This window comes from Nematostella vectensis, chromosome 6, assembly GCF_932526225.1.
Source record: "Nematostella vectensis chromosome 6, jaNemVect1.1, whole genome shotgun sequence".
NCBI lineage: Eukaryota > Metazoa > Cnidaria > Anthozoa > Actiniaria > Edwardsiidae > Nematostella > Nematostella vectensis.
The window spans coordinates 3,860,207-3,883,237 of record NC_064039.1 but is presented as its reverse complement, the minus strand read 5'-3'; the positions used below and the strand labels follow the sequence as shown (position 1 = coordinate 3,883,237).

The window sequence follows — 23,031 nt, the reverse complement described above, 5'->3', positions numbered from 1 at the left end:
ACACAACATGTATGGATTATTTTTCCATGTAAAAAAGATTCCCCATGTAAGGAATTAGAGGTTTGACTAATTCCGTAGTAAAAATCAGACAAATTCAAGTGAAAAAGACGATTTGAAACATTTGGTTCAATGTTCTCTGTGCTGCTTTATTTAAATTAATTTACAAAAGAAATACGACGGAGTAGGGTCAGCTTCTAATGTCCAATTGACTCAATCGCTTTTGTACATTCGATGCCGAGTCGGCATATAGGTTCGGCTGATGACTGCATGCGATCACCATGTAATGCATATGGGTTTTGAGTAAACCAGCTAATTGCACAGCGAATCCCAAAAGAAGCGGCGATTCAATATTTAAAACATGGTGGAAATTTGTGGAATTTCTTCTAAATTGTATCCGAAAGGGTGTGGTGGGGCGCAGGCAGCCTCTTGGACCGAGGGCGTCGCAGAGATCACTCGAGCCGCGCTCCCTGTGTGCCCGATCTCCGCGACGCCCTGGGTCCCAGAGGATGGGGCACGGGACTCCCTGGATTCGCCGCAGCGGCAACACAACTCTAAATGTACTGCGATCGACTCTTACCTATGCAAAAAATGTGCGCTTATTTCATGTGATTCGGTGCTATCATGACATTAACATGGTCCAAGCATTCACTGTGTTTTTGTGTATTGAACCCGATGCTCCAAGTTAAATACTCTATCCACTACATGCCACTCTCGTGCTGAAGCAGCAGGTCCCATTCATCAAGTCACTGTACATTCAGGTAGATTCATGTAGATCACGCGAACCTTGAGACCCCCCCTACTCTGTATAAAATCCATCTTTAGCCATTCGCTCTAGCGAGTGCTAATTACTAATTACGCGGCCGATTAGGCAGGCGTGCACATAATTCGCAAAATTAGGTGGCAACAAGCTGTTCACATGAGCTACGACGACATTAGCGTTAAAGGATTTCACCACCGCCGGGGTGAGATTATTTCAGGAGCTTGAATGACATTCTTTACGCCCAGTTATATCAACTGTGGTCAGCGGTCACTTTCTGTCACGCACGTGATGCGCCTGCAATTGAGGTCAGCGGCACGTCGTCGTTCGCATCCTCTGGTTCTTCCATGACTTGCAATTCTCCTAAAACACGTAAAATACAGTGAGCCATTCAAAGTCGCTAAGTAGCAACCTAAAAAGTGCGTCAGGATATGAGATTGGAAAGATAATGTGAGTTTTTATAGCCCCCCTCCCTCCTATGAAGTCATCAATTTTCGGGTTCACCGTATTGATAGATTTAGTCAAATCTTTATATTTTCTTGTAGATTCGGTTCGTATGTAGCAAAAGTCGCGAGAGTAAAATTTGCAATATTAAGGTATTTTGGTCAAAATTCGGAAAAAAAGGCCCGGGTCGAATCATTTGTGGCGTAGATCAAAATGAACGAGAAAATATATACGCGTGCTACATGTCTTCTTTGTCATTGCTGAAGATCGTTGTGTGGTTTCAAGTTTACCCGTCAGCTTTATATCTGGACCAGGTAGTTAATTGATTGTTCAACCTCACAAAACAACCCTGCAAAATTTAGCAAATAACCTGTGTATGGTTGTATGGTACGAAACTTACAAGTAATTGGGTTACCTGTGTGTGGCACGAACCATGAGCAAATGGGTTACCTGTGTATGGTGCGAAACTTATAAGTAAATGGGTTACCTGTGTATGGTACGAATCTTACAAGCAAATGGGTTACCTGTGTATGGTCCGAATCTTACAAGCAAATGGGTTACCTGTGTATGGTATGAAACTTACAAGCAAATGGGTTACCTGTGTATAGTACGAAACTAACAAGCAAATGGGTTACCTGTGTATGGCACGGATCATATAAGCAAATAGGTTACCTGTGTATAGTACGAAACTAACAAGCAAATGGGTTACCCGTGTCTCGTATGAGCTCATCGTCGCTGTCCCCTGGCTCTGGCCCCACTGACGTGACCGTGTAACGCACTCCCTCGCCGTTAGCACTATAGTCCAATGCAGGCTCCGTCTCTGCGTTTAGCGGCTGTGAGCCGTTCATAGAAAGGCGATGATACCTTCGGTACATCCAAGTGTACCTCCTGACATAAAAATGTTGGATTTTGATAAGCGGGTAACCTGCGAACAACTCGTTAGCAATTCGGAGCTTGTTTACACGGGAAACTTAGCTATTTGCACAAAATACGATTATTTCAAGTAGACAATATTATTTCAAGTAGGCGATATCTATTAAAAGATATCGTGTATCCTTGTGAAATGATTGTGGGGTATTCAACAGTACTTTAAGTCTTTACCTGTACGCGAAAAAGATGATCCCAACCAAGAACAGCATCACCACGCCCGCAGCCACGCCTATGGCAATGGCTAAGCGGTAATCCTGAGTTTCTGGCCGACGGGTCGGTGACTGCTTTTTGTCTAAAAAACAACAGAACGAATAAGAGACGTTCACTCCTTGTGCGTATCCAGGATTTGCGCGGGCTACATAATATGCAAAAATGTCCAGAGCGACGTGCAAACATTGCCGCCAGCATTGCTATCAAAAACAGCCCCCCCCCCCACCCACCCTGATTCCACTAACAGCTAAAGGTTAGAATGAAGCGGGTATAAAAGGTAACAAAATTAATCCGACATGACAATAAAGAAGAAGAGACATGTTCTTGCCTGTATCAGCACGGGCAGTAGGAACAGAGCTTGTTAGAAATCAAGTAAATGTATAGCTGGGCTCAAAGCTCGTGATCTTTATTAGTCGCACGTGTACGATCAGTTTTGGAAAATTATGCCCAACGGCTCACATTTTAGTGGCTTGGGGTCAGAGTCAAATCAGTAGTAGTGCGCACATATTTCGAGATTAGCTTTGCAACAAAATTCCGCGTTTTGCCAATCACGATTGTCCACCATGGCTGCATAAATCTTCAACCTTGCCACCGCAAGCAATCCATTTAGGTTACACTGTTTATACTCACCCTCATAACTCAATACCTCAGCATAAATAGCAGTTGCGACACTGCCGTCTGGGAATGAAACTTCGACGACATTTCTACTCACGGCTTGGCGAATATCCTCAGCTAGCTGGGGAGAAAAAGTAGAAATCAAACACAATTATCACTAGTGACAGCAAGAAAGTAGAAATCAAACACAATTATCACTAGTGATGGCAAGAAGCTAGGACAAGTGGAGCTCCCCGCTCAAGAGCGTGATCGTCAGAGTTGACTGCATATCTGCCTCTCGCCCTATCCTACTATAACCTCTCTTTAAAACCATTTGGTCAACAGTAGTTCCACAGTAGTCAATGTCCCTTGATAAAGTGACCACACATACCTGGTCCATGGTACGGGTTGTGTTTTCGTCCCTCTCTATGATGGACACATCCACATAGGTGGGTAAGCCTTGGACAACTGCTACCTCAAGCCGTTGCGAGGCTACGTTTAGGATCTGGGCAAAAAGAGTGGAAGAAAACAGCAAAGCTTGCAACCTTCTGTGGAAACCATTGGCCTGTTCTGGGTTAAAGATCGTAACCAAATTCTTCTGCCATGTTGAATCTTAAACTCAGATGACGACAGAATAATATAGTGATATAGAAAACGTTTAAAGTTAATCTAGCCACCAGGCGCCTGCAAAGTGCTTATGATATCAGTTCGTTTTTTTGTAATTAGTTAATTTACAAAGTACTTCTAGTATTAGTTAATTTGCAAAGGGAGACCTACTTACCCTCGTTAACCCGGCCACCAGGCGCCCAGCAAAGTACTTCTAGTATTAGTTAATTTGCAAAGGGTGACGTTTACAAAGGGTGACGTTCTTACCCTCGTTAACCCGGCCACCAGGAGCCCAGCAAAGTACTTCTAGTTTTAGTTAATTTGCAAAGGGTGACGTTCTTACCCTAGTTAACTCGGCCAGAAGACGCCGTGCAAAGTACTCGCGCCATTCCACTGTTCCCTTGTTCTCCTTGTCAAGCTCCTCATTGAAGTACAACCGTAGAGTTCTCAGCTTGTCTGGAAAACAGAACTGATTGAGAATCTGGCTGACTCTCGTACGACTTTCGTACGTACTGTCACGGTAAATAACTTTAGACGAGAAAGCCTGGTGCAATGTGTTACTCGTATTGTACCGTGACAGTCACGGCAAGCCCTATGCATTGCGTTACTCACCGTGTACCGTGATGGTAACGGAGTCGTATTGGCGGCTGACTTCGTTGATCGCCTCTAGAGAAACCTTGTATTTTCCTTTGGTAGTGAACACATGCTGAACTTGGCTTTCCCACGTCAAGTTAGGCTTTTGCCCTTCCTCAAACCTCCACACGAAGTGCACGAAGCCGTGTTCAGAGCGCCAGCTTAGGGCGTGGTTGGAGAAGAGCGTGACGTTGAAGTCGGCAGGCCTGTCGACGAGAACTGCATGGGGCGGTATGATCTGCGCGCGCCGAATCACGTCTACGACACATTGGCAAAAGACAAAGGCCGATGTAAGTGAAACGTATGATATACACCTGCTATACTGAAGTAAACAAACTTGAAGATTAGAAGGACTATTCAGTAGGCATAAAAATGCTTCTGTTGTCTCTAGGAATTATTCCAACATTCTCAAATCTCAACATTAAAAAGCAAACATGCTCGAAGATTCAGCTGCTGGAACTCCGCCATTAACCATCGTGGGGACCAATACCGCTGCGTCTCTCAAATCCCCCATCAAAACATTCTAAGTTCGCGCCTTGCAGTGCACCCTACCTATTACTCGTACGATGATCTTGGTATAAGCGCTCCCCATTATGTTGCCTGCAGTGATTGTCACGTTATAATCCCCGTGGTATTTGTACTCGTGGGTCAGGTTCTTTGCAAGCGCTAGGCCCGTCAGGTTTGTAGTCTTGTTACTGTCACCAAAGTCCCAAACGTACCACGTGCTTGAGATAGAACCCTGTGGTAAAAAACGATCACACAGCAGTCATAATATCATCATGGGCATAAAGAGATGACGTCACAGTTCAGCTTCTTTGACCTTCATGATGACGTAAATATACTTCCATAACGTCATGTCTGACTGCCATTTTGTCATGCTAGCAATGACACGAAGAGCAATAAAGCATCCAAGTCGATTGGCTGAATTGACTGGAAAAACTGTGTTAGCGCTTGGCACTGGCTTAGCGCAATAAAATCATCGTGACATAAAACGCAGAAAGAGATGAAATAGCAGAGCCCAAGTCTTTGTAAAACCGTGAAACTGAACCGTGAATTGTTTTATACCTCCTTTCCCCGTTGCCTGTGACGAAATAAGTATGTTTGGGTGTGCTACCTTGTTTTGGACGAGTTTGAAGGAGATGGGTGTGAGGGAGGCTACAGTTGTCCTCTCCATTATGATCTGAAGGCCTTCGGGAGCTATTGGACCGACAAAAATATGGATAAAATAGCAGAGCGTTTACGGTAGCTGTACCAGAGCAAGAAACTAATAGCAATGCGAAGATACTTCGAAAAACAATGGACATATTTGGGTCATAGTGAACACAAGTGTAGAGGACAAGAGACAAGTGAGGAAGTCCAGGGTCTGACTAATCAAGAAACAAGAGTTTGAGCTCGCTGGATGATTTCTTGTTAGGAAGCAAGAGGAGAAGTGGAGAGTTCTAACAAAAGGTAGGGTAAGTGCTAAGGTCACTTACCCAGAGTGGGGCAGCGGGTCCACACAGGCTTAAAGTCCTGCTCAAGCTGTCCTCCGGAGCACCTGTCTCCAGGAACCTTCCGATATCTAAACAAACCCCAGACACATGATCAAGAATGGCCTCAAAATGTGTACAACCGGTCATCTTGAAGTGGATCCCCTGAAGATTGACTAACCCTGAAGAGCGTTTGACTTACCCTGAAGAACGTTTGACTTACCCTGAAGACTTCATGTAGTATGTTGTCTCTGGACATGGATCCGGTACGAGTACGGCCAAATCCTCGGGATAGCATTCGTTATCATCCCTGTCTCGTTTGAACCCAACGTCACTATAACAACACATTAAGAACAACATCACTATAACAACACTTGCCAAACATCACTATACGAACAGTAGTGGTAAACTAAAGTACTAACTTTGAAAGCGGCTAACTTCTAGTTAAGTCCATCCTCTTAAAAAGTCCAATTTAATAACTTTTCCATAATAGGAGACACTTCGTTCAAATTCCCCGTCTCTCTGCCACGCCTTCCCGCCCAACTTAAGAAAATATGAAAGTCATTTACCAGGTTTAAGATGGTAAGATACTTCCCAATAGGAAGTAAGGGTATGAGAGCTTGTTCAAACATTGATAGCAAAATAAAACTCTCATAACCACACGAATCCTCCCGCAGGTTCCCTGAATAGCAAACAAATCTTTTCTTACCACATGTAGTCCTCATCAGTACAATTACAAGTCCCTCTAATGATGGACCCATTATAGTCCCTGCCATTGAAGCAGCAATCGGAGGCTTTGCGGCGCGTGTAGACTATCATCTCACCAAGCGAACAGTTTCCACTGACTCTCTGATACAAAAAGTAAAGAGTTGCAGTAAAAATCCGCATCTGTACTGAAGACAAAAAGCTGTTGAAGGATAAGTTAAATACCTCATCGACTGGGGACCACTGTGTGTAATTCGCATCAGTGCAAGGCTGGCTGAACACAGATGAGAAGTTTAACTTAACAGAAAGCCACTCAAACCGTTTGTTCAGGTGTTGACCGAAAATACTGAAAACCAAAAGGAGGACATGGTTGGTTAGAGGAACACACCTTCGTGTCAAAAACATCATCTTATGAAAGCTAAAGCTTTTATTAGTAATGCTGTGGCAAAATTAATCAGTGCTACCACCAGAAAAAAAACATGTAAAATTATAAGCAGATGTTTTTTTCTTTGAGATGTGGTCAGTGATCAAGGCATCGATCTTCAAAGGTCCGTCCGGCCATGAACGGCCCATCATCATTTTAATGGAAATGGATTTTTTGACAACTCCATAATTGGTCTTCTTTAAAGGGAAAACATACTTAGAGACGAGTGTGGTGGACCCAGGCTCCGTCACAAGACCATATGCAAGAAGCCCTTGAGCAAGCTCGAGAGAGGCCCAAGTGTTACCTTCTGAGCAACTATATCTGCGGATCAAAATGACATGCACATCAGACGAAATGAATCTTTCCAATCAGAGGAAATTCGAAGCCATCCTTAAAAAGGAGGATCCATTAAATCTGTCAAAACCTAATGCATTTCAAAATGATTCACCTTCCCAACATCTTCCCTAAACACGTTTTTTTATTACCGAGGTTAAACAAACTTTGCCATCTTGTTTACAATTTTGGTGCCTGATCCGGTCTCATGTGCGTATGACAAAGGGTTTTGGGAAGAAGGGGGGAAGGTGAATTATTTTGAAGTTATTATCCATGCATTTAGGTCTACTTACTGGACTGTTTTAGTGTTGTTTCGTAAGGGAACAGCAGCAATGATGCCACCATGGTCCAGCAGAACAAAATCGTAAGAACCATAAAGAACCTGCAAGGAAAGGACTATCGTTTGTGGCTCTTCCAATAAAATAGATGCACAAATAAAGAGTTTACAGGTAGCACTTCAGAGAGCAGCCCCTTTTTTAGAAATCGTGAGAAGCTGTAAGAACGCCATGAACATTGCGCTTACCTTGTACTTACAATGGTGTGTAAAATCGTGAGAAGCTGTAAGAACGCCATGAACATGGACATTGCGCTTACCTTGTACTTACAATGGTGTGTAAAATCGTGAGAAGCTGTAAGAACGCCATGAACATTGCGCTTACCTTGTACTTACAATGGTGTGTAAAATCGTGAGAAGCTGTAAGAACGCCATGAACATGAACATTGCGCTTACCTTGTACTTACAATGGTGTGTAATATCGTGAGAAGCTGTAAGAACGCCATGAACATGAACATTGCGCTTACCTTGTACTTACAATGGTGTGTAAATAGCAAAATGAACATAATTAACACATACAGTACAGTATGCAAAATGTAGTGCTTTCCCTAATAGGCTTTCTACTATATTCCTATTCATACTATGCATTCATACCCTTTTCCATGTTAGCCCTCCATCACGTGACATGAAGACGTTAGGGTTTAGTGTAAAGCTAGTGCCCAGTTCCCCTGTAAGACACAAGATAAATCAGTTTAGTGGTCTCCTTCGCAAGCAGTTCTGACCTCTGTAACACCACATTACTTTCTGACAATCATGTTCTAACCAAATACATGACTTCTAAGACATGAAAATAAAAGGCACCCAATTTTGGCGATAAAAGGCTTCCAATTCTATAGACCTTGGAAAATAAACTCAATGGTTTCTTGGATTGTTCATTTTGGGGGGAGGGGAGGCGGCTTTCACGTGGGGGTAAAATTGGTCGCATGTGTAGCTTGCAAAGCTTATGAAACTTTCTCTGTGCTATGATCAAGCCAACAGGAGTCTTGTAGAACTTAATGACTGGGACTTGGTATAAACTTACCCTGCGCTATGATCAAGCCAACAGCAGTCTTGGAGGACACTATGCCTGGGATTTGGTATAAACTTACCCTGCGCTATGATTAAACCAACAGCAGTCTTGGAGGACACTATGCCTGGGATTTGGTATAAACTTACCCTGCGCTATGATCAAGCCAACAGCAGTCTTGTAGAACTTAATGCCTGGGATTTGGTATTAACTTACCCTGCGCTATGATCAAGCCATCAGCAGTCTTGGAGGACACTATGCCTGGGATTTGGTATAAACTTACCCTGCGCTATGATCAAGCCAACAGCAGTCTTGGAGGATACTATGCCTGGGATTTGGTAGTAGTGCTGGCTGTGTTGCATGTGTAAGTTGAGTGAGCACTTTGGCTAAAGGCAGAGAAAATCATAATTAGAAATGCAAGGAAGGTTGGTAGAAAAACATTTCATACACTTGAAAAATTTGATAGGATTAAAAAAACTGTTCTATCATATTTTTATTGATACATTGTATCTGTGTTACACTTATGTGATAGAAATGCCTGGTATGTCATTTCAATTGTTTCTCTCATATAAATCCATGATAAATGGAAAAAGGTAACCCAAATTAGAAGCTGGGAGTTAAAAGGCAAATTGGAGTACTGTAAGAGGTTGCTTTGTATGCTTATTGTCATAAAATTTTGTTTAAAAATGTACCCGAATTCCTAGGTTAGACATCAGTCTCATGGGAGGCTATGGATGATGTACTAAGATTGAATTACATATGGTTCATGTTCTTACCAAAACACATGAGCTCTGGGAGTCCTGGGGGACCCTAAGGGGGTACCATGTCCCGCCCTTGTCGAAGGTGATCATCGTACGGAAGTAGCGCTTGTGGCCAAAGTGAATATTAGCCAAGTACACTCCACGCAAGCTCTTGACCTGGGATCAGTAACATTCATGAAGTGACATGCTAATAAACCACAAACAGTACCTATATCCGAAGTACCCTAGACACCTCTACCAGGCCATACTCTGGTGTAGGTCTAACGAGCAATATTTCCTATTCAAGTATATTTTTTATTTCTGGTAAACAGTAGCCTGCTTCGTGAGTTTACTTAGTGCTTTTCACATGCAATCAATGTTTTTTTTATTCACAAACAAATATTATGTAATGGGTTGATTTTTTCCAGCTTCTCCCTTCATCTTTCCGGTAAGCAAGCTCCAAAGATTATGAGTCCATTAAGTAAGATGAAGTTTCTTATCGTGTAAAACCATCACTATTTAAGTAAATACCCACGGGTTGGCTAGTAAAACTGGGAAAACAAATTTAAATGTACATATTTTTTTTGGTATTCCTAGTTCCTGCATGACTCAATAGTCCAGTTTAGAGTTCCACTGTGCCTGCTGGTCATAGGCACAGAGGACGCATAAATACAGTGCAAAGACTCGGTTTCAATTGAGTTGATTGTAAATACCAGCGGGATCATGAAGTATTCACAGGTTTTTGCATTGTTTTATTCCAAGTTTCAGAGCATTCTCGCTGGTATGTGCATGAAGTCGAGGCTTACTCTGTATCTATGCGTCCTTAGTCTGTAAGTCCAGGGGTCATAGTGGAACTAGAAATAGGGCTATTCAATTATAATTAGGTTTACTAACCATGTGTATATCTGCCAGTGTTTGAATTTTATTCCATTGTATAGTACGGGTTGCAAGTAGGCGTTGCAGGGAGAGGGAATACTTGGTCCCATTTGTACCGGACACGTAAAGGTTGTAGGTCATGAGATGTTTCACAGACACAAGCACTTCACCCTCACTGGCATCAACAACATAATAGTCCTAGAAATGGAAAACACATTATTATATTGCTTTAGGTTCTCATTCACCAAATTCAAATATCCTAAAAGCTTCCCAAAATTGCCTTACTGGAAATAAATGCCCACTATTTTTCTAAATTGACAAAATGGAGGCTGTCAAAGACTCTTTTAAACTGAGTATGGATGTGATAATGACAAGGCCTACTGGCTTCTATTTTTCATCACCATCAGCATTCCTTGCCACTTGCAAGCAGAATCAACAAAGATACTTACAGTCTCTGGTAGCTTGAGAGGAAATACTGCTTTCTGAAATTTGCCAAGGTTATAAGACACAAAAAGAGCACTTGATGGATAGTGTTTCTGAAAAAAAAAGATAATATGTGAAAAACCAACAATATTTTTTTTTTATAAGAAAAGGTTTCTCACCTAAGCTTCTTTGTTGCCCTCGTGCGAGTTTGTTATTCAAACATGACAAACCCAACACTCTGGTAACGAGTCACATTAGTATGTAAGGATAATTACGGTAGATTTTGACTATGAAATGAATGCAAATCTTTATCTCTTTGATCATGATTTTCAAGTTTTTAATCAATTCTCCCAACATATGTACCCCTGTAAAAACCAGACACAGGGATATGCATTTTATTGCTTCATCAAAAACACAGTGCACCTTGGAATTTATGAAAACCTACCTACGAAACCTGAAAACAGGAAGTCATTGTCCTTTTGTGGACAATAATTCATGGACACATACCTTTACAAACAGATAGTTCCCCTGCATTTCAAATGACAGAGAGCCAAAAAACCCAAGGCTATTATCAAACACTTGCACACCATCAGGTGAGTCTGATGACAAATCCGCAAACTTCAGCACTGAAGAATCTGAGTAAGAAGAAAGTGATCTGAATTCACACAATCTAAAAGAATCAAAATATGACTTGACTGTTACAAAAATATGCACAGTACCCTACTGCTCTGGATTAGAGTTGATCTTAGCCATAGCAGGCCACGTAAGATTGGGGGGGGGGCACAATACAGAAAGATTATGAAAATATCGTGGGGAGGGGGGGCAGCCACACCCCCAATGGTCATTTCCTTATAATTTATGCCACCAGGGCCCCACCCCCTGCTATGGCCCTGTTGATATTTTTTTACTCCATTAGAATTAATAGACACAGACATTCCCTCACTGACAGATAAAGTCATAGATAAAGTCATAGATTAACGACTTTTAGATTTTTGTTTTAAAATCTTTCATCTGGCCCAAGTCAATCAGGGCCTTAACAAAACAGCTTATAAAACGTTTAAGATAATTTACAGCACAAATAAATTATATACTTACGGTACCGGCCATTATTCTTTACTTCAATGAAAACAATTTTAGGATTGTTGCCCAAGTGGGGAAGAACCCTAATATTAATAAAAAAAATACATAAATTATAATAAGCATAGTACAGTAGTATTCATGATGACAGCCCTATTAGGAGATGTTTTTTTTAGAAGAAGGTATCTGTATAAAAGGCTTGTCTCAAACAGCAGGCAGGAATTCAATGCAAGTGGAAAAAGTCACTTGATACAGTACTTTAAATACTCTGAGGATTCTATTTCTTAAGGTGGCGCGCCGAGGTTGTTTTGGCTAAACAGCTTATATACTATGTTCCCTACAGAAGACTCATTTTCGGCGCAATTTTCGTAAATTTTTCAGATTTTATCAATACATCTATGCTTTATCAGATTCCGCTAGATTCACTCTTCTTGGAAATCAAATTATTTTTTGTCATGCAAGTTAAAAGGAACCAATATTTTTATATTAAAATAAAAATCTCTAAATCTGCGCGATGAATCTCTCTCTCTCTCTCTCTTTTATTTTCTTCAGTAAGACTGTATAGAGTGTTTCTTTCAGCGTTCACTTCTTCACAGTAAGCGCTCTCACAGAATAGAGATATCTCTACGAAATGCACAACCCAGGATCTCAGTTTCGCTCGTGCAAATTTGTCACATGTGAAACAAACAAGGCAGCTCGTCAATTACCATGTGTGATGCTGGCGTGGGCTTTGTTGGAAGTGCCTTCATATCCTCAACTTTCGATTCTAGTTTCTCATAAACGCAGGTTCGACATGCAACTGCATTAAGCAAGTACTTTCGGTAAGGCCTATTTTAGCCATAGCGTTGGGTAATAGTTTAGAAGAGGCGCGGCTTGGGCTCAAATGTTGAAAAGGAATAAATTCTTTAGTTTTCAAATTATCTTAATAAAAATACTCTCGAATTGACCATCCGGAATTTATTCTTGTGCAACACTGGTCCTCTAGCCCCTCTCACACAAGTTGCCTTAGGGTGTGGACTTAGCAGGGGTCGTAAATTCAGGGATGGATCTTTGTAGGCAAGAGTGCATTTATTTTTTCAAAGATTGCAAGGACAATTTTGGCGTAAAATAAAGATTCATCAATCGCGAAGTTTGACAGGTCAGTTTTAAGCCAAAACTTCGTGTGCTTCAAGCTGGAGTATTGTTAGGTGTTACTGTTAATTTAGAAAAAAATTCATCGCGCAGATTTTGATATTTTCATTTAAAAAAATTGCTTCCATTTACCTTGCATGAAAAAATATAATTTGATTTCGAACAAGTGTGAATCTTGCGGGATCTGACAAACCATGAAAATCGAGCCGAAAATGAGTCTAATATAGGGAACTAGCCAAAACAACCTCGGCGCGCCACCTTAAAACAAGTCTTAAACTGTAGAAAATAAATATAAACACATTGCAGCGAGTTTAATGCTATAATCAGGAAATACCATTTTTACTCATGTATAATGCACCATTTTTGAAAAGAAAATGACCTTCAAAATTGGGGTGTGCAATTTACAAGAAATATTAAAAGTTTCCGTAAAATTGATAAAAGCAAGCACAGTAGTAAAAGCTCACATAGTAAATGATTTGTTTGTAATGACTCTGTGTTGACAACTAAGATTTGAAATTTGAACATGCTGACAAGAAAAACTAAATAAACAATGTCAGCTAGGAGACAATAAAGATCCAAACCTCTGGAAACGAAAGGAACAGTGTGACTGGTGTTTTGGCATGTGCCTACTTCAAGGGAGAGACAATGCCAAATTTCAGTAATTCTTGCAGAGTTGCTGTTACTGTACAAGGCAAGTGCTACATGGATGGGGGAGGTATAAAAACGTACCAATAGTATTTGGCAACAAATGCACTGAGCAACGTCCAATGTGTACCACTGTCTTTTGAGTAATACAACTGAAATAACAATAAAGCAATGTCATACCAAGAATTTGTTAAACAAAACCTTTAAGGTGAGGTATTTACATCTAAATACTAAACTCAATAAGCTACCAGGTGACCTATTCTTTTCAAGGTTTGGCTAGAATGGGGCGACTATCTTTTTTATTATCTTATAATTAGTTGAATACATTGTTTTTAGCAAGTATACCTTTTCTGTTGTGTCATCGTAACCTAGCAACATGTCGTCATAGATGCTGTGACACCGGATGTCAGCTGGTCTGAAGAGTAGCTTTACAGATTCGTAGCTGCTGCCTTCATTTGTTGAGACATACAACTGCCTGGCAGCTTTGTCAAACACCAGAACCTGTAAAGTAGACATGACAGCTGAGACACATGTATAGTATTTGATGTGAGTTTCCAAGCAACATTTATTGAGACATACAACTGCCTGGCAGCTTTGTCAAACACCAGAACCTGTAAAGTAGACATGACAGCTGAGACACATGTATAGTATTTGATGTGAGTTTCCAAGCAACATTTGTTGAGACATACAACTGCCTGGCAGCTTTGTCAAACACCAGAACCTGTAAAGTAGACATGACAGCTGAGACACATGTATAGTATTTGATGTGAGTTTCCAAGCAACATTTGTTGAGACATACAACTGCCTGGCAGCTTTGTCAAACACCAGAACCTGTAAAGTAGACATGACAGCTGAGACACATGTGCAGTATTTGATGTGAGTTTCCAAGCAACAGCTTTTTAGTCAGCCTGAGTAATATTTTTTTATGAGCATTTTAGCTCATATTATAGATGTACAGTACAGACTGCAAAATCATAATTTATTCTTTATCCATTTATTTTTTTCTAACCTTTTTATTGTTCCCTTTGCAGAATCTAATACCACTGATAGAGCTCCCCTTAGGAAATTTTGTAACATCATCACGATCAAATGATTCACCATAGTTTGTTGACCTGTGGTGAAAGAGCTCAATGAATTCATACAGTGTAGGTTCATTCTAATTCAGGGAATGATGGACAACATGGAAAAGCAGATAACACAGGCACAGACACATCAGACTAACAGGTAAAGACAAATGTAGAGAGAAAATAATAACAATCTAATCAAAGAGTACACCAACCTCCATATGTAAGCAGATTTAGCATAAATACTTCCAACATTTGTTCTGTTTATTTCCCTGTAGTCAGCAGTAAAGATAAAAATAACCTAAAATAAAATCAATACAAAAGATAAATATCATACATATTGTACTAATATATAAAATACATAAGATATTTGCTGTCAGCAAATCTGCTGATACGCAAATCTTCTGATAAGACAAATTTCTGAAAAAAACGCAGTTGGCAAGTTTCATCCCTTTGTTGTTGAAACATGATTGGCTGATTAAAAACTCTTTTTGATATTATTTTAACAGTTATTTCTTTTGTTAGGCAGACAAAAATTATAAAAGAATAAGGTGATACACAAAAAAAAGGAATATAACTAGGAATTCTATAAAATTTCCTAGTTTTTGATGAAGTTTTTCTTTTAGAATGTTTTGATGTTGAATGGTACATTAATCAGCACTGTAAATAATTTCCACGAGCTGAAACAAAGATAAATGGAAAACGGATTTGACAGCTTAATAGTTACTATCAATTCTTTATTTGGTAACCAACACATTTGCTTGTGTAAGATCGCTTCAGCGAGAGGATAGTTGACTTATAGATTATTGGATGCCACCAAGTGGAGGCTGATGGACTTGAATAGTAATGAGATTCAGAAAATCAATGTTTTGAGAGTCTGAACGGAAATGTACGGTTGAATGACCTCAAGAGTGTTTAGAAAATGATTAAAAATCACGAAACACACATTAAAAAAGAAAAAAAATGTTTAGTTTCAGATTACAGTTCTTAGGTCATGCCCCCCTGCACATTGTGGAAAGCCCATGTAACAAAAGCGTAACCATCTGGCATAGGTACCTTAATAAGTATTGTTAACAGCAATTAATGCTTCGTTCTTTTTTACGTAAGAAATATTAATGACTATGGCGCTATCAACGATACTGCTAGAAATATAGGCTTATCATAAGCATTGTTATTCTTGACTAGTCAAGATAACGAATAAATGAAGGTGTTAATAAATACAAAGTATTTAGGGATTCGTATTATAATAATAGAAGGCAAGTTGTAAGTTGCAAAGTTCACTAAGTAGACATTATGGATTCAGTTAGAAGGCTGAATTTCTCACCTCACTTCTAGCGCCTGACCAGTGAAGAAATGCAACGCTATGGTTGTCTCCATGAAGCACAAACTCATGAGCTAATTTTCCGCTGTCTTTCGCATCGGGGTAACCAAGTGTAGGCGCGTCCCGTCTTTCCCTAGCACGTGGCGAAGACAACAAGTCATGAATCGCTGAACGAAAGAGATGAGTTCTCTCTTCCCGTTTCACTTCTGACCCAAAACGAACAATCTTCATGCCATCAATATAGTCCAAATCTTGCATTGCAAAGCAAAATGTTATCGCTAGGACTACAGTCAATGCTAGCTGGATCATAGTAGCTTCAAAAAAAGCCATATTCTAACTGATGCCCCTAAGACACTGACATTTTTTCCACCGAAAGTAAAAACAATCATTCGACCATACAAGAAGAACCCGAGGTATTAGGGGTCAGCGGATCAATATGTCTACATGGGTTCATGGGTTGCCTGTGGTGTGGGCCTGCGGCATGAAAGCGGTGTTCTTTTCAAAAGTTTAAAAAGTGGCGGAAAAACCCCGGCTTCCAAGAGACAAAATACTCGTAAAAACTATGGTCGTCGATTTAAGAAACCAAGGTAAATACAGGAAAGCTCCACATCAGTAGCTTCTCCCACTGTTTCTGACTGTTCTAAACAAAATATGATGTATAATCGGAGAGATGTTTTAGGGAAGTAGGCGGGTCCTCGCGCACATTCTCACATTGGTACACGTGTAAGAAAGGAATTACGGAGGTATGTATACAGGCTATCACATTGGCTGACACCCGTCATTTTCTTGTCTCAAGGTCTTGGGCTGACGAAAGTTGATTTCATGGCTCATGTCTGAGCTCCTCATTATCATTCAAATTTTCATCGTTAGTTTTCTTGTGAGATTTGGACGTGGGATTTACTAAATGGAGCCCCAGACCAAAAGGATATTGTATGTACACCACTGATGATGTTTGCATGGCAAATGTGAAAAGAAGAAAAGATTCAATTCAAAGCACTTGCATACTTTGAATTGAGAAAAGAAGGTTGAGCTGATATACATATGCTTTGTTAGGAAAAGGTCATTACTTATCGGGGGGGAGGGGGGAGGGCTGCTAAGTTGATTTTTTTTTCTGGTTCAAAAATTTCGACCCCACCCTAATCTAAAGCACAAAAATGCTGCCCCTCCCCAAAAACAAAAAGAGCTAAAATAGATGAGTGTGTGTGTGGGGGAGGGGGGGCACTGACTTAGACGACATACCCACAAAGGGGTGGTGGAGTTGGCCTTAAACACCACCAAGCACGGAGAAAAGTATATTTCGAGCCCATTTTTCAGGGGTGTAAATATGTATAGGGGGGGTCTGGGGGCATGCTTCACCTTGGACATTTTGCAATTTTCAAATATATTATTGTTTAAACCTAAATATAAAACAGCATTATCAGCTCCTTCCCAACTGAAAGCTTAAATCTTTTCATACCACCAACCTGAAAAGTTAGTAGGGGGGGACTTTGACATGAATCGAAATTTGTAGATTTAGTGATGGAAGTTAGGTAATGAAACCAAAACTGCAAAATATAAAAATAGTAGAGGCCACACTTTAGGGGATAATAATTTTCAACGCCAGCAAACAAAATCATGCAAGTGCAAGCAGGAGGCCCATCCATTTATCTATTTTGTTGGGGGTCTGGGGTTGAAATTTGAAATTCCAGACTTTTAGGAGGCTTCAAAAAATAAATCCTCTGCCCTAAACCTTGTATTATAATTTGAGGCCTTCCACCAAATGGACGCTTAAAATATCGCAACCATCACCCCAAACCATGACCCTTCCCTTAGCTGTTACGTAAAGAGGTATGCCCAGAGGCCGACTCCCATACAAATGGATATGAGTGATTAAGTCGATAAAACCAGTTTATAAAGGATAGTAATTTAGGTATAGTAAACAGCATTTCTTACCCCTATAAGGCATGTTTGAAGCAATTTTTACCCTAAAAGAGAGCACTACCATCAGTTACTGAAAATAAAGGTAGAAGTATTAAGGGCTCACTTGACTAGTGGTCCACTGTAAAATGTTTCAGGCAATTTGGACCAGCATTTGCACATGACCCACTAAGGGTTAGAAGAATCGAAAGAAACTTTGAACACCCCCAAAGGGATAGCAATTGGTAGATTTTTATACCCTAAAAGATAGGACAATCAGCCTCATTTACTTTTATGGGGTCCCTCCCCCCCAGGACAGCAGTACGAGTGAGTGTAGCCTCAAACCCAACAAGGCGACCACTGGATCAAGCCTCTTGCTATAAAATCTGCCAAATATATAAGGCACGATTACCTACAAACCAGCAAGGTAAAAAAAAAAATACAAAAAGGGTTCTATTTAACATATACCACGGCCAAATGTTTTATACCAATTTTTGTAAATTTAATACAAAAATTCATTAAGTTCTTTCGCCAGTAGCATAGCAATGCACAATTTCCTAATCTAAATCCCGAGAAATAACAATAGAGGCAGAGCCTGTGTCACTCAGAGCCAAAATGCTTCCTGCAATATGACTGGCGGACTGGTCGTTGGCGCCATTTTTGAGCAGGCGCACTAGCTTGACGTAATCCAAGTTTCCATCTTGATCAGCTCCTACGTCATCAAAAAGCTGGGTCACATCAGAGTATTTCATTCTGAAACAAACTGGAGTATTAGAAGCATTCCTAGTGTATATTAATTCAAAGTATAAATAGATTTTAATGCCTGAAATAGCGATCTTAAAACATATGTAAATGTAAAATCGATGTTATTGTTATAAACACTTTTTGCAATGAGAAAATTCCATTATCAGTAAAAATGTTGTTATGTAACTTTAAAACATATGTTAATGTAAAATTGATGTTATTGTTATAAACACTGTTTTTGCAATTAATAAAAAAAATTCCATTATCAGTAAAGAAGTTATGTTACTTTTGCATTTGATAATGTCAGAAAGACATGTAAAAATCTCCACTTTGGTCACCTTTGCCCCATGGTTGTGAGGAGTTCTCTCAACATCTTTGCACTCAGCTTCCCATCTCCACCGTCGTCTAGGCAACTAAACGCTCTAAGAATGATATCTTCAGGGTCGGTATTTGCCATGCGCAGACCAAACATGGAAAGAAAAGAGGTGAAGTTGAAGGATGGTTTGCCCTCCATCATGTCATCAATTTCCTCGAATGTTGGCTTCTGTCCAAGAGAACTCAGAGTGCCTCGAAGATCATCTAAAATTTCATAAATCTAGTCAGGAAAAAATGCGAGCTTGGTACGCAGCGCTACGTGAGCGGAGCCACTAAGCCAAAAATATTAATATCATGAAAGAAATTTTGTTTAACAACAAAATTGGTAGGTGTCGTCAAGGGAGTGCAACGAGATGGTCTCGTGACATGTGACGTCATCGATGACGTCACTACAAGCCAAACTTTGATGACGTCAAGTAAATAATAATATTAATATTTTATCAAAGACATATCGTAAGACAATAAAAAATGGTATGTGTAATTTTACATGCCAAAAAACTAAACTAAACTTGGTAAGATCATATAGGGAGAAGATGACCCTTTTTGCCATGACATGTGAAGATGACCATTGTGGCCATGACATGTGAAGATGACCCTTGTGGCCATGACATGTGAAGATGACCCTTGTGGCCGTGACATGTAAAGATGACCATTGTGGCCATGACATGTGAAGATGACCCTTGTGGCCATGACATGTGAAGATGACCCTTGTGGCCATGACATGTGAAGATGACCCTTGTGGCCATGACATGTGAAGATGACCCTTGTGGCCATGACATGTGAAGATGACCCTTGTGGCCATGACATGTGAAGATGACCCTTTTGACCTTGACATGTGAAGATGACCCTTGTGGCCATGACATGTGAAGATGACCCTTGTGGCCATGACATGTGAAGATGACCCTTGTGGCCATGACATGTGAAGATGACCCTTGTGGCCATGACATGTGAAGATGACCCTTGTGGCCATGACATGTGAAGATGACCCTTGTGGCCATGACATGTGAAGATGGTCCTTGTGGCCATGAGATGTGAAGATGACCCTTTTGACCTTGACATGTGAAGATGACCCTTGTGGCCGTGACATGTGAAGATGACCCTTGTGGCCATGACATGTGAAGATTACCCTTGTGGCCATGACATGTGAAGATGACCCATCTTATGGAAGATTTTTCTTAATGTTACTGACTTTATTTGTCAGTATGGAGACTGAGTACTCCATGCAGTTTACCGTATGTCATTGAAGGTTGCACCACGGGTAATATAGAATCATTAAATGTGCTCGTTCGAACATGACGGAAAAACGTATCAAATAAGACACATAGTTCTTTTGAGAACTTCTAGCGAGTGACAGCACACAAAATATCAAATGCGTCCGCCCACAGTTGCAATTAAAAGTTTTAATTGAAAGAAACTTTAATGATTTGCAACCAGAGGCGTGTCCAGGGACAATTGAAGGGGGTGGGTTTTATAAAACATCGCTGTTAAAACATTCTTCTATTTCAACAACCAGACAAATTCTGTTCTCTGGCTTCGCCCATTTAAACAGTATTTCATAGAAAGTATCTCAGTTACCCGCTTCCATTAGCCGATTGAAATTGGATCTTTTTGTGACACGACATTCTTCTAGTTCCTTCGGGCTCTTAGTGTAAAGAGTTCGCCTCAAGCGAGTTAATATTTACCCCTAGTGATGATGCCATTTCTGTCCTGGTCTATGATATTAAATGCTTCTTTGAACAGCCTTATCTGCGATTGATCTAGAGCTGTGAAGAAATTTGAAGGCACGCGGTTGACCCTCGATGCTTGTGATGCTAATTGTTTTCTTTCTATTCGTTTTCGCGAAGACATCTTATTATTCCGAAGTTCTGTACTTAGCATCATCACACGAATATATGTCGTCATAATGATAACAACGGCACGCGCAAGTGTAACCGGATACTCGCGCGTGTTATCGGGTTCTCGCGTGCTAGACTTTCTGCGTTCGATGGATGGAACTTGAAAGGAATGAAGCTTCTAGGAGCTCGATTTCACCATTTTTACAGATTTCACCGAGAAAAAATTTTCTTACCCATTGATTGTAAAGCAGAATATACGTTGACGGAACTAGTATCTTTACTATTTTATAATAACTGTTTTTATGTTATTTAGCTAGCATTTTGGGTTATATAAGGAGGTGACTGATAACACAAGAGATTTTATTATCTTATCCAACATATAATGGCTATGTAAGAATTTTTTTTCAAGAGAAAATAAAATATTTATGTAAATGTCGAAGTTAGAAGAATTGTTATAGATTACAGAAGCAATGATTTATATAGAATTTAGAAACCTTTTTGGTTTGGTTTGCAATTAAATATGTTTTTGTGTGATTTTGGCAAATAGCATAAAAGGTGGGGCTGCATACCATTTTCGTGTCAATCAAACCTATTTAGTCATTCAAAATTCGGATGGAAATATAAACACGAGTCAATTTTTAGCGCCCTTTCCAGTTGTCTACGCTACGCTATGAGTCCCCAAATCTTAAAAGAAAGAAAATTGTCGAGATTTTCATGTTCGTCATAAAGAATAGTATACAAACTTTATTAAGCTTTAAATTATCGATTATATTCATCGAAAATAAACAAAATCGTTCGATTAATCCACAAAAATCTACTTGATAGTTCTAATAACAATCAAACACATTGAAATGAAGGGGGAGTGCCGGTGGAACAAGAAATGTTTGAATCTATTTTTTCATTAAAAAACATAGTCTTGTCGATTTAAAAAATGATGACATGCATCTATGGAATTTGAATATTTATATCTCATAAATCCTATAAGGCAACAGCCCTGGAGACTGGTCGTTGTCTGTTTTATCAAAGTAATACTTCTTGTTGGGTATTTTGTTTGAATGGGATCTTTTTCTCGCCACAGTGCTACAATGTGGCATACCACAAGATTTACCAAGTTCACCCTATTATAGAATAGAACACCCTATAATAAACCACCAGAGATTGACTTTATACCATTATGGCAGTTTTTACAGTGAAATCAATACAAATGGTTTGGAAAATTCCAAAATATGAAGGAAAGAAAAGCTTTCTGGTGACCAGTAAGAATTACGTTTTTATCTCGAGACAGTGAAACTTGAAATTTTCAATAATGAAAAAAAAAAAGATTTGTGGTTGAATATATATGGATTCTTGCTATTTCTTGTTTTTATTATTGCTATGCAGAATGATAAAAAGATTACATTGGTCAGCTAATGTTTTTTTAATTGGTGCAACAAAAAGTTAAAACGTGACTTAAAATTGTGACTACTTTGATATAAGCGAGAAATTATATTCAACGTGAGGTATGGATAGAGTGAAAAAATGCATTGAACGTGTCGTAGAATGTTTAGTCAAAAAGTCATTTTCATACATTTTCTTATGATTTTGAATATTCCATTTCGCTAAAGTTGCTGCATTTGGTGAACCTTATGAAGATTATTAATCCTATTAGATTCTATGTAGGCGGCTAAAATTCACAATTTTTGAAATCTCCTAAATGAATGCCTCAATTTACTCACAATCCGATAAATGTCTTACAGTCGAAATAACAAGCCGCCAAAAGACGCCTTACCACAGAGAAGTTCTGACAAAAAATAAAACATCAATATAAAAGTAAAAACTCTGAAGCAAACATTCTTTATGATTTTGTTTGAGAATCTAGTATTCAGAAAAACCTTTCCCATTTCTTATCAATAAATGAAATAATAACACGAGAGGACAGATGCACAATTTAAACTCCTTAATGATGACTACATAATAAAGCGAGTCTGAATATCTAATAACTCCTGTTATTGTCGGGTTATTTCTTCGATATGATTTATCCAATTTAAACATCAAATCAGTCAAAGAAGCGTATTCCCCTTCATTGTTAGCCCATGAATGAACGTTACTTGGGGGATTTGCGGGGAATGCGCTAGAAAAAAATCATCCTTACTATTTCCTGAACCTTAATACAAAGAAATCGAAAAAAGCCATCTCGCTTTTCGGCTGAGAACTAAATGACCAAACTAATGAGTCTCAACAAAAAGCCGCAACCGACATGAATTTATTCTTAACTCTTCCCCACAGATTATTGTAAAGAAATGCCATTTGAGGCACCCTCTGTAAACATGGTTCACCAACTTTTGACCACACTAAGCGACAAGCAGGTCGCTTAAAAAATTCGGCTAAGCCTTCTGTTTATCCTTAAAAACATATGGCATCGCAAAGAAGGTAAATTATTCTGTCACATCCCGTCAGTGTTTTGTTGATTCGATTTCTTT

The 23,031-nt window shown here is 39.6% G+C and overlaps 2 protein-coding genes across 2 annotated transcripts; both read right to left on the bottom strand.

Annotated features, from left to right (window-relative positions):
• Positions 1-125: 125 nt before the first annotated feature.
• LOC5507368 (VPS10 domain-containing receptor SorCS3) lies at positions 126-16,143 on the bottom strand. The gene is made up of 27 exons (XM_001627939.3): positions 15,726-16,143; positions 14,617-14,702; positions 14,347-14,449; positions 13,683-13,838; positions 13,422-13,489; positions 11,580-11,647; positions 10,992-11,119; positions 10,511-10,597; positions 10,080-10,259; positions 9,222-9,362; positions 8,729-8,831; positions 8,034-8,107; positions 7,399-7,487; positions 6,989-7,093; positions 6,574-6,694; positions 6,353-6,492; positions 5,867-5,977; positions 5,650-5,735; positions 5,289-5,371; positions 4,727-4,913; positions 4,154-4,432; positions 3,885-3,997; positions 3,327-3,440; positions 2,972-3,077; positions 2,303-2,423; positions 1,911-2,089; positions 126-1,120 (listed from the first exon to the last, which is right to left on the bottom strand). Exons 1-27 carry the CDS (start codon positions 16,050-16,052, stop codon positions 1,038-1,040), a joined length of 3,438 nt encoding a protein of 1,145 aa, XP_001627989.1. The 5' UTR covers positions 16,053-16,143; the 3' UTR covers positions 126-1,037.
• Positions 16,144-18,098: 1,955 nt separating this feature from the next.
• Positions 18,099-20,644, bottom strand: LOC5507361 (myosin regulatory light polypeptide 9). The gene is made up of 3 exons (XM_001627938.3): positions 20,420-20,644; positions 18,701-18,941; positions 18,099-18,371 (listed from the first exon to the last, which is right to left on the bottom strand). Exons 1-3 carry the CDS (start codon positions 20,637-20,639, stop codon positions 18,176-18,178), a joined length of 657 nt encoding a protein of 218 aa, XP_001627988.3. The 5' UTR covers positions 20,640-20,644; the 3' UTR covers positions 18,099-18,175.
• Positions 20,645-23,031: the final 2,387 nt, after the last annotated feature.

Coding starts and splice junctions, on each gene's coding strand:
- LOC5507368 (XM_001627939.3), bottom strand. CDS start 16,052: ATGGCTTTTTTTGAAGCTACTATGATCCAGCTAGCATTGACTGTAGTC. Junction 13,490..13,682: donor ACGATGACACAACAGAAAAG/GTATACTTGCTA, acceptor TTGTTATTTCAG/TTGTATTACTCAAAAGACAG. Junction 8,832..9,221: donor CCCAGAGCTCATGTGTTTTG/GTAAGAACATGA, acceptor CTCTGCCTTTAG/CCAAAGTGCTCACTCAACTT.
- LOC5507361 (XM_001627938.3), bottom strand. CDS start 20,639: ATGACGACATATATTCGTGTGATGATGCTAAGTACAGAACTTCGGAAT. Junction 18,942..20,419: donor AAATGGCATCATCACTAGGG/GTAAATATTAAC, acceptor ATGAAATTTTAG/ATGATCTTCGAGGCACTCTG. Junction 18,372..18,700: donor CTCACAACCATGGGGCAAAG/GTGACCAAAGTG, acceptor AGTTTGTTTCAG/AATGAAATACTCTGATGTGA.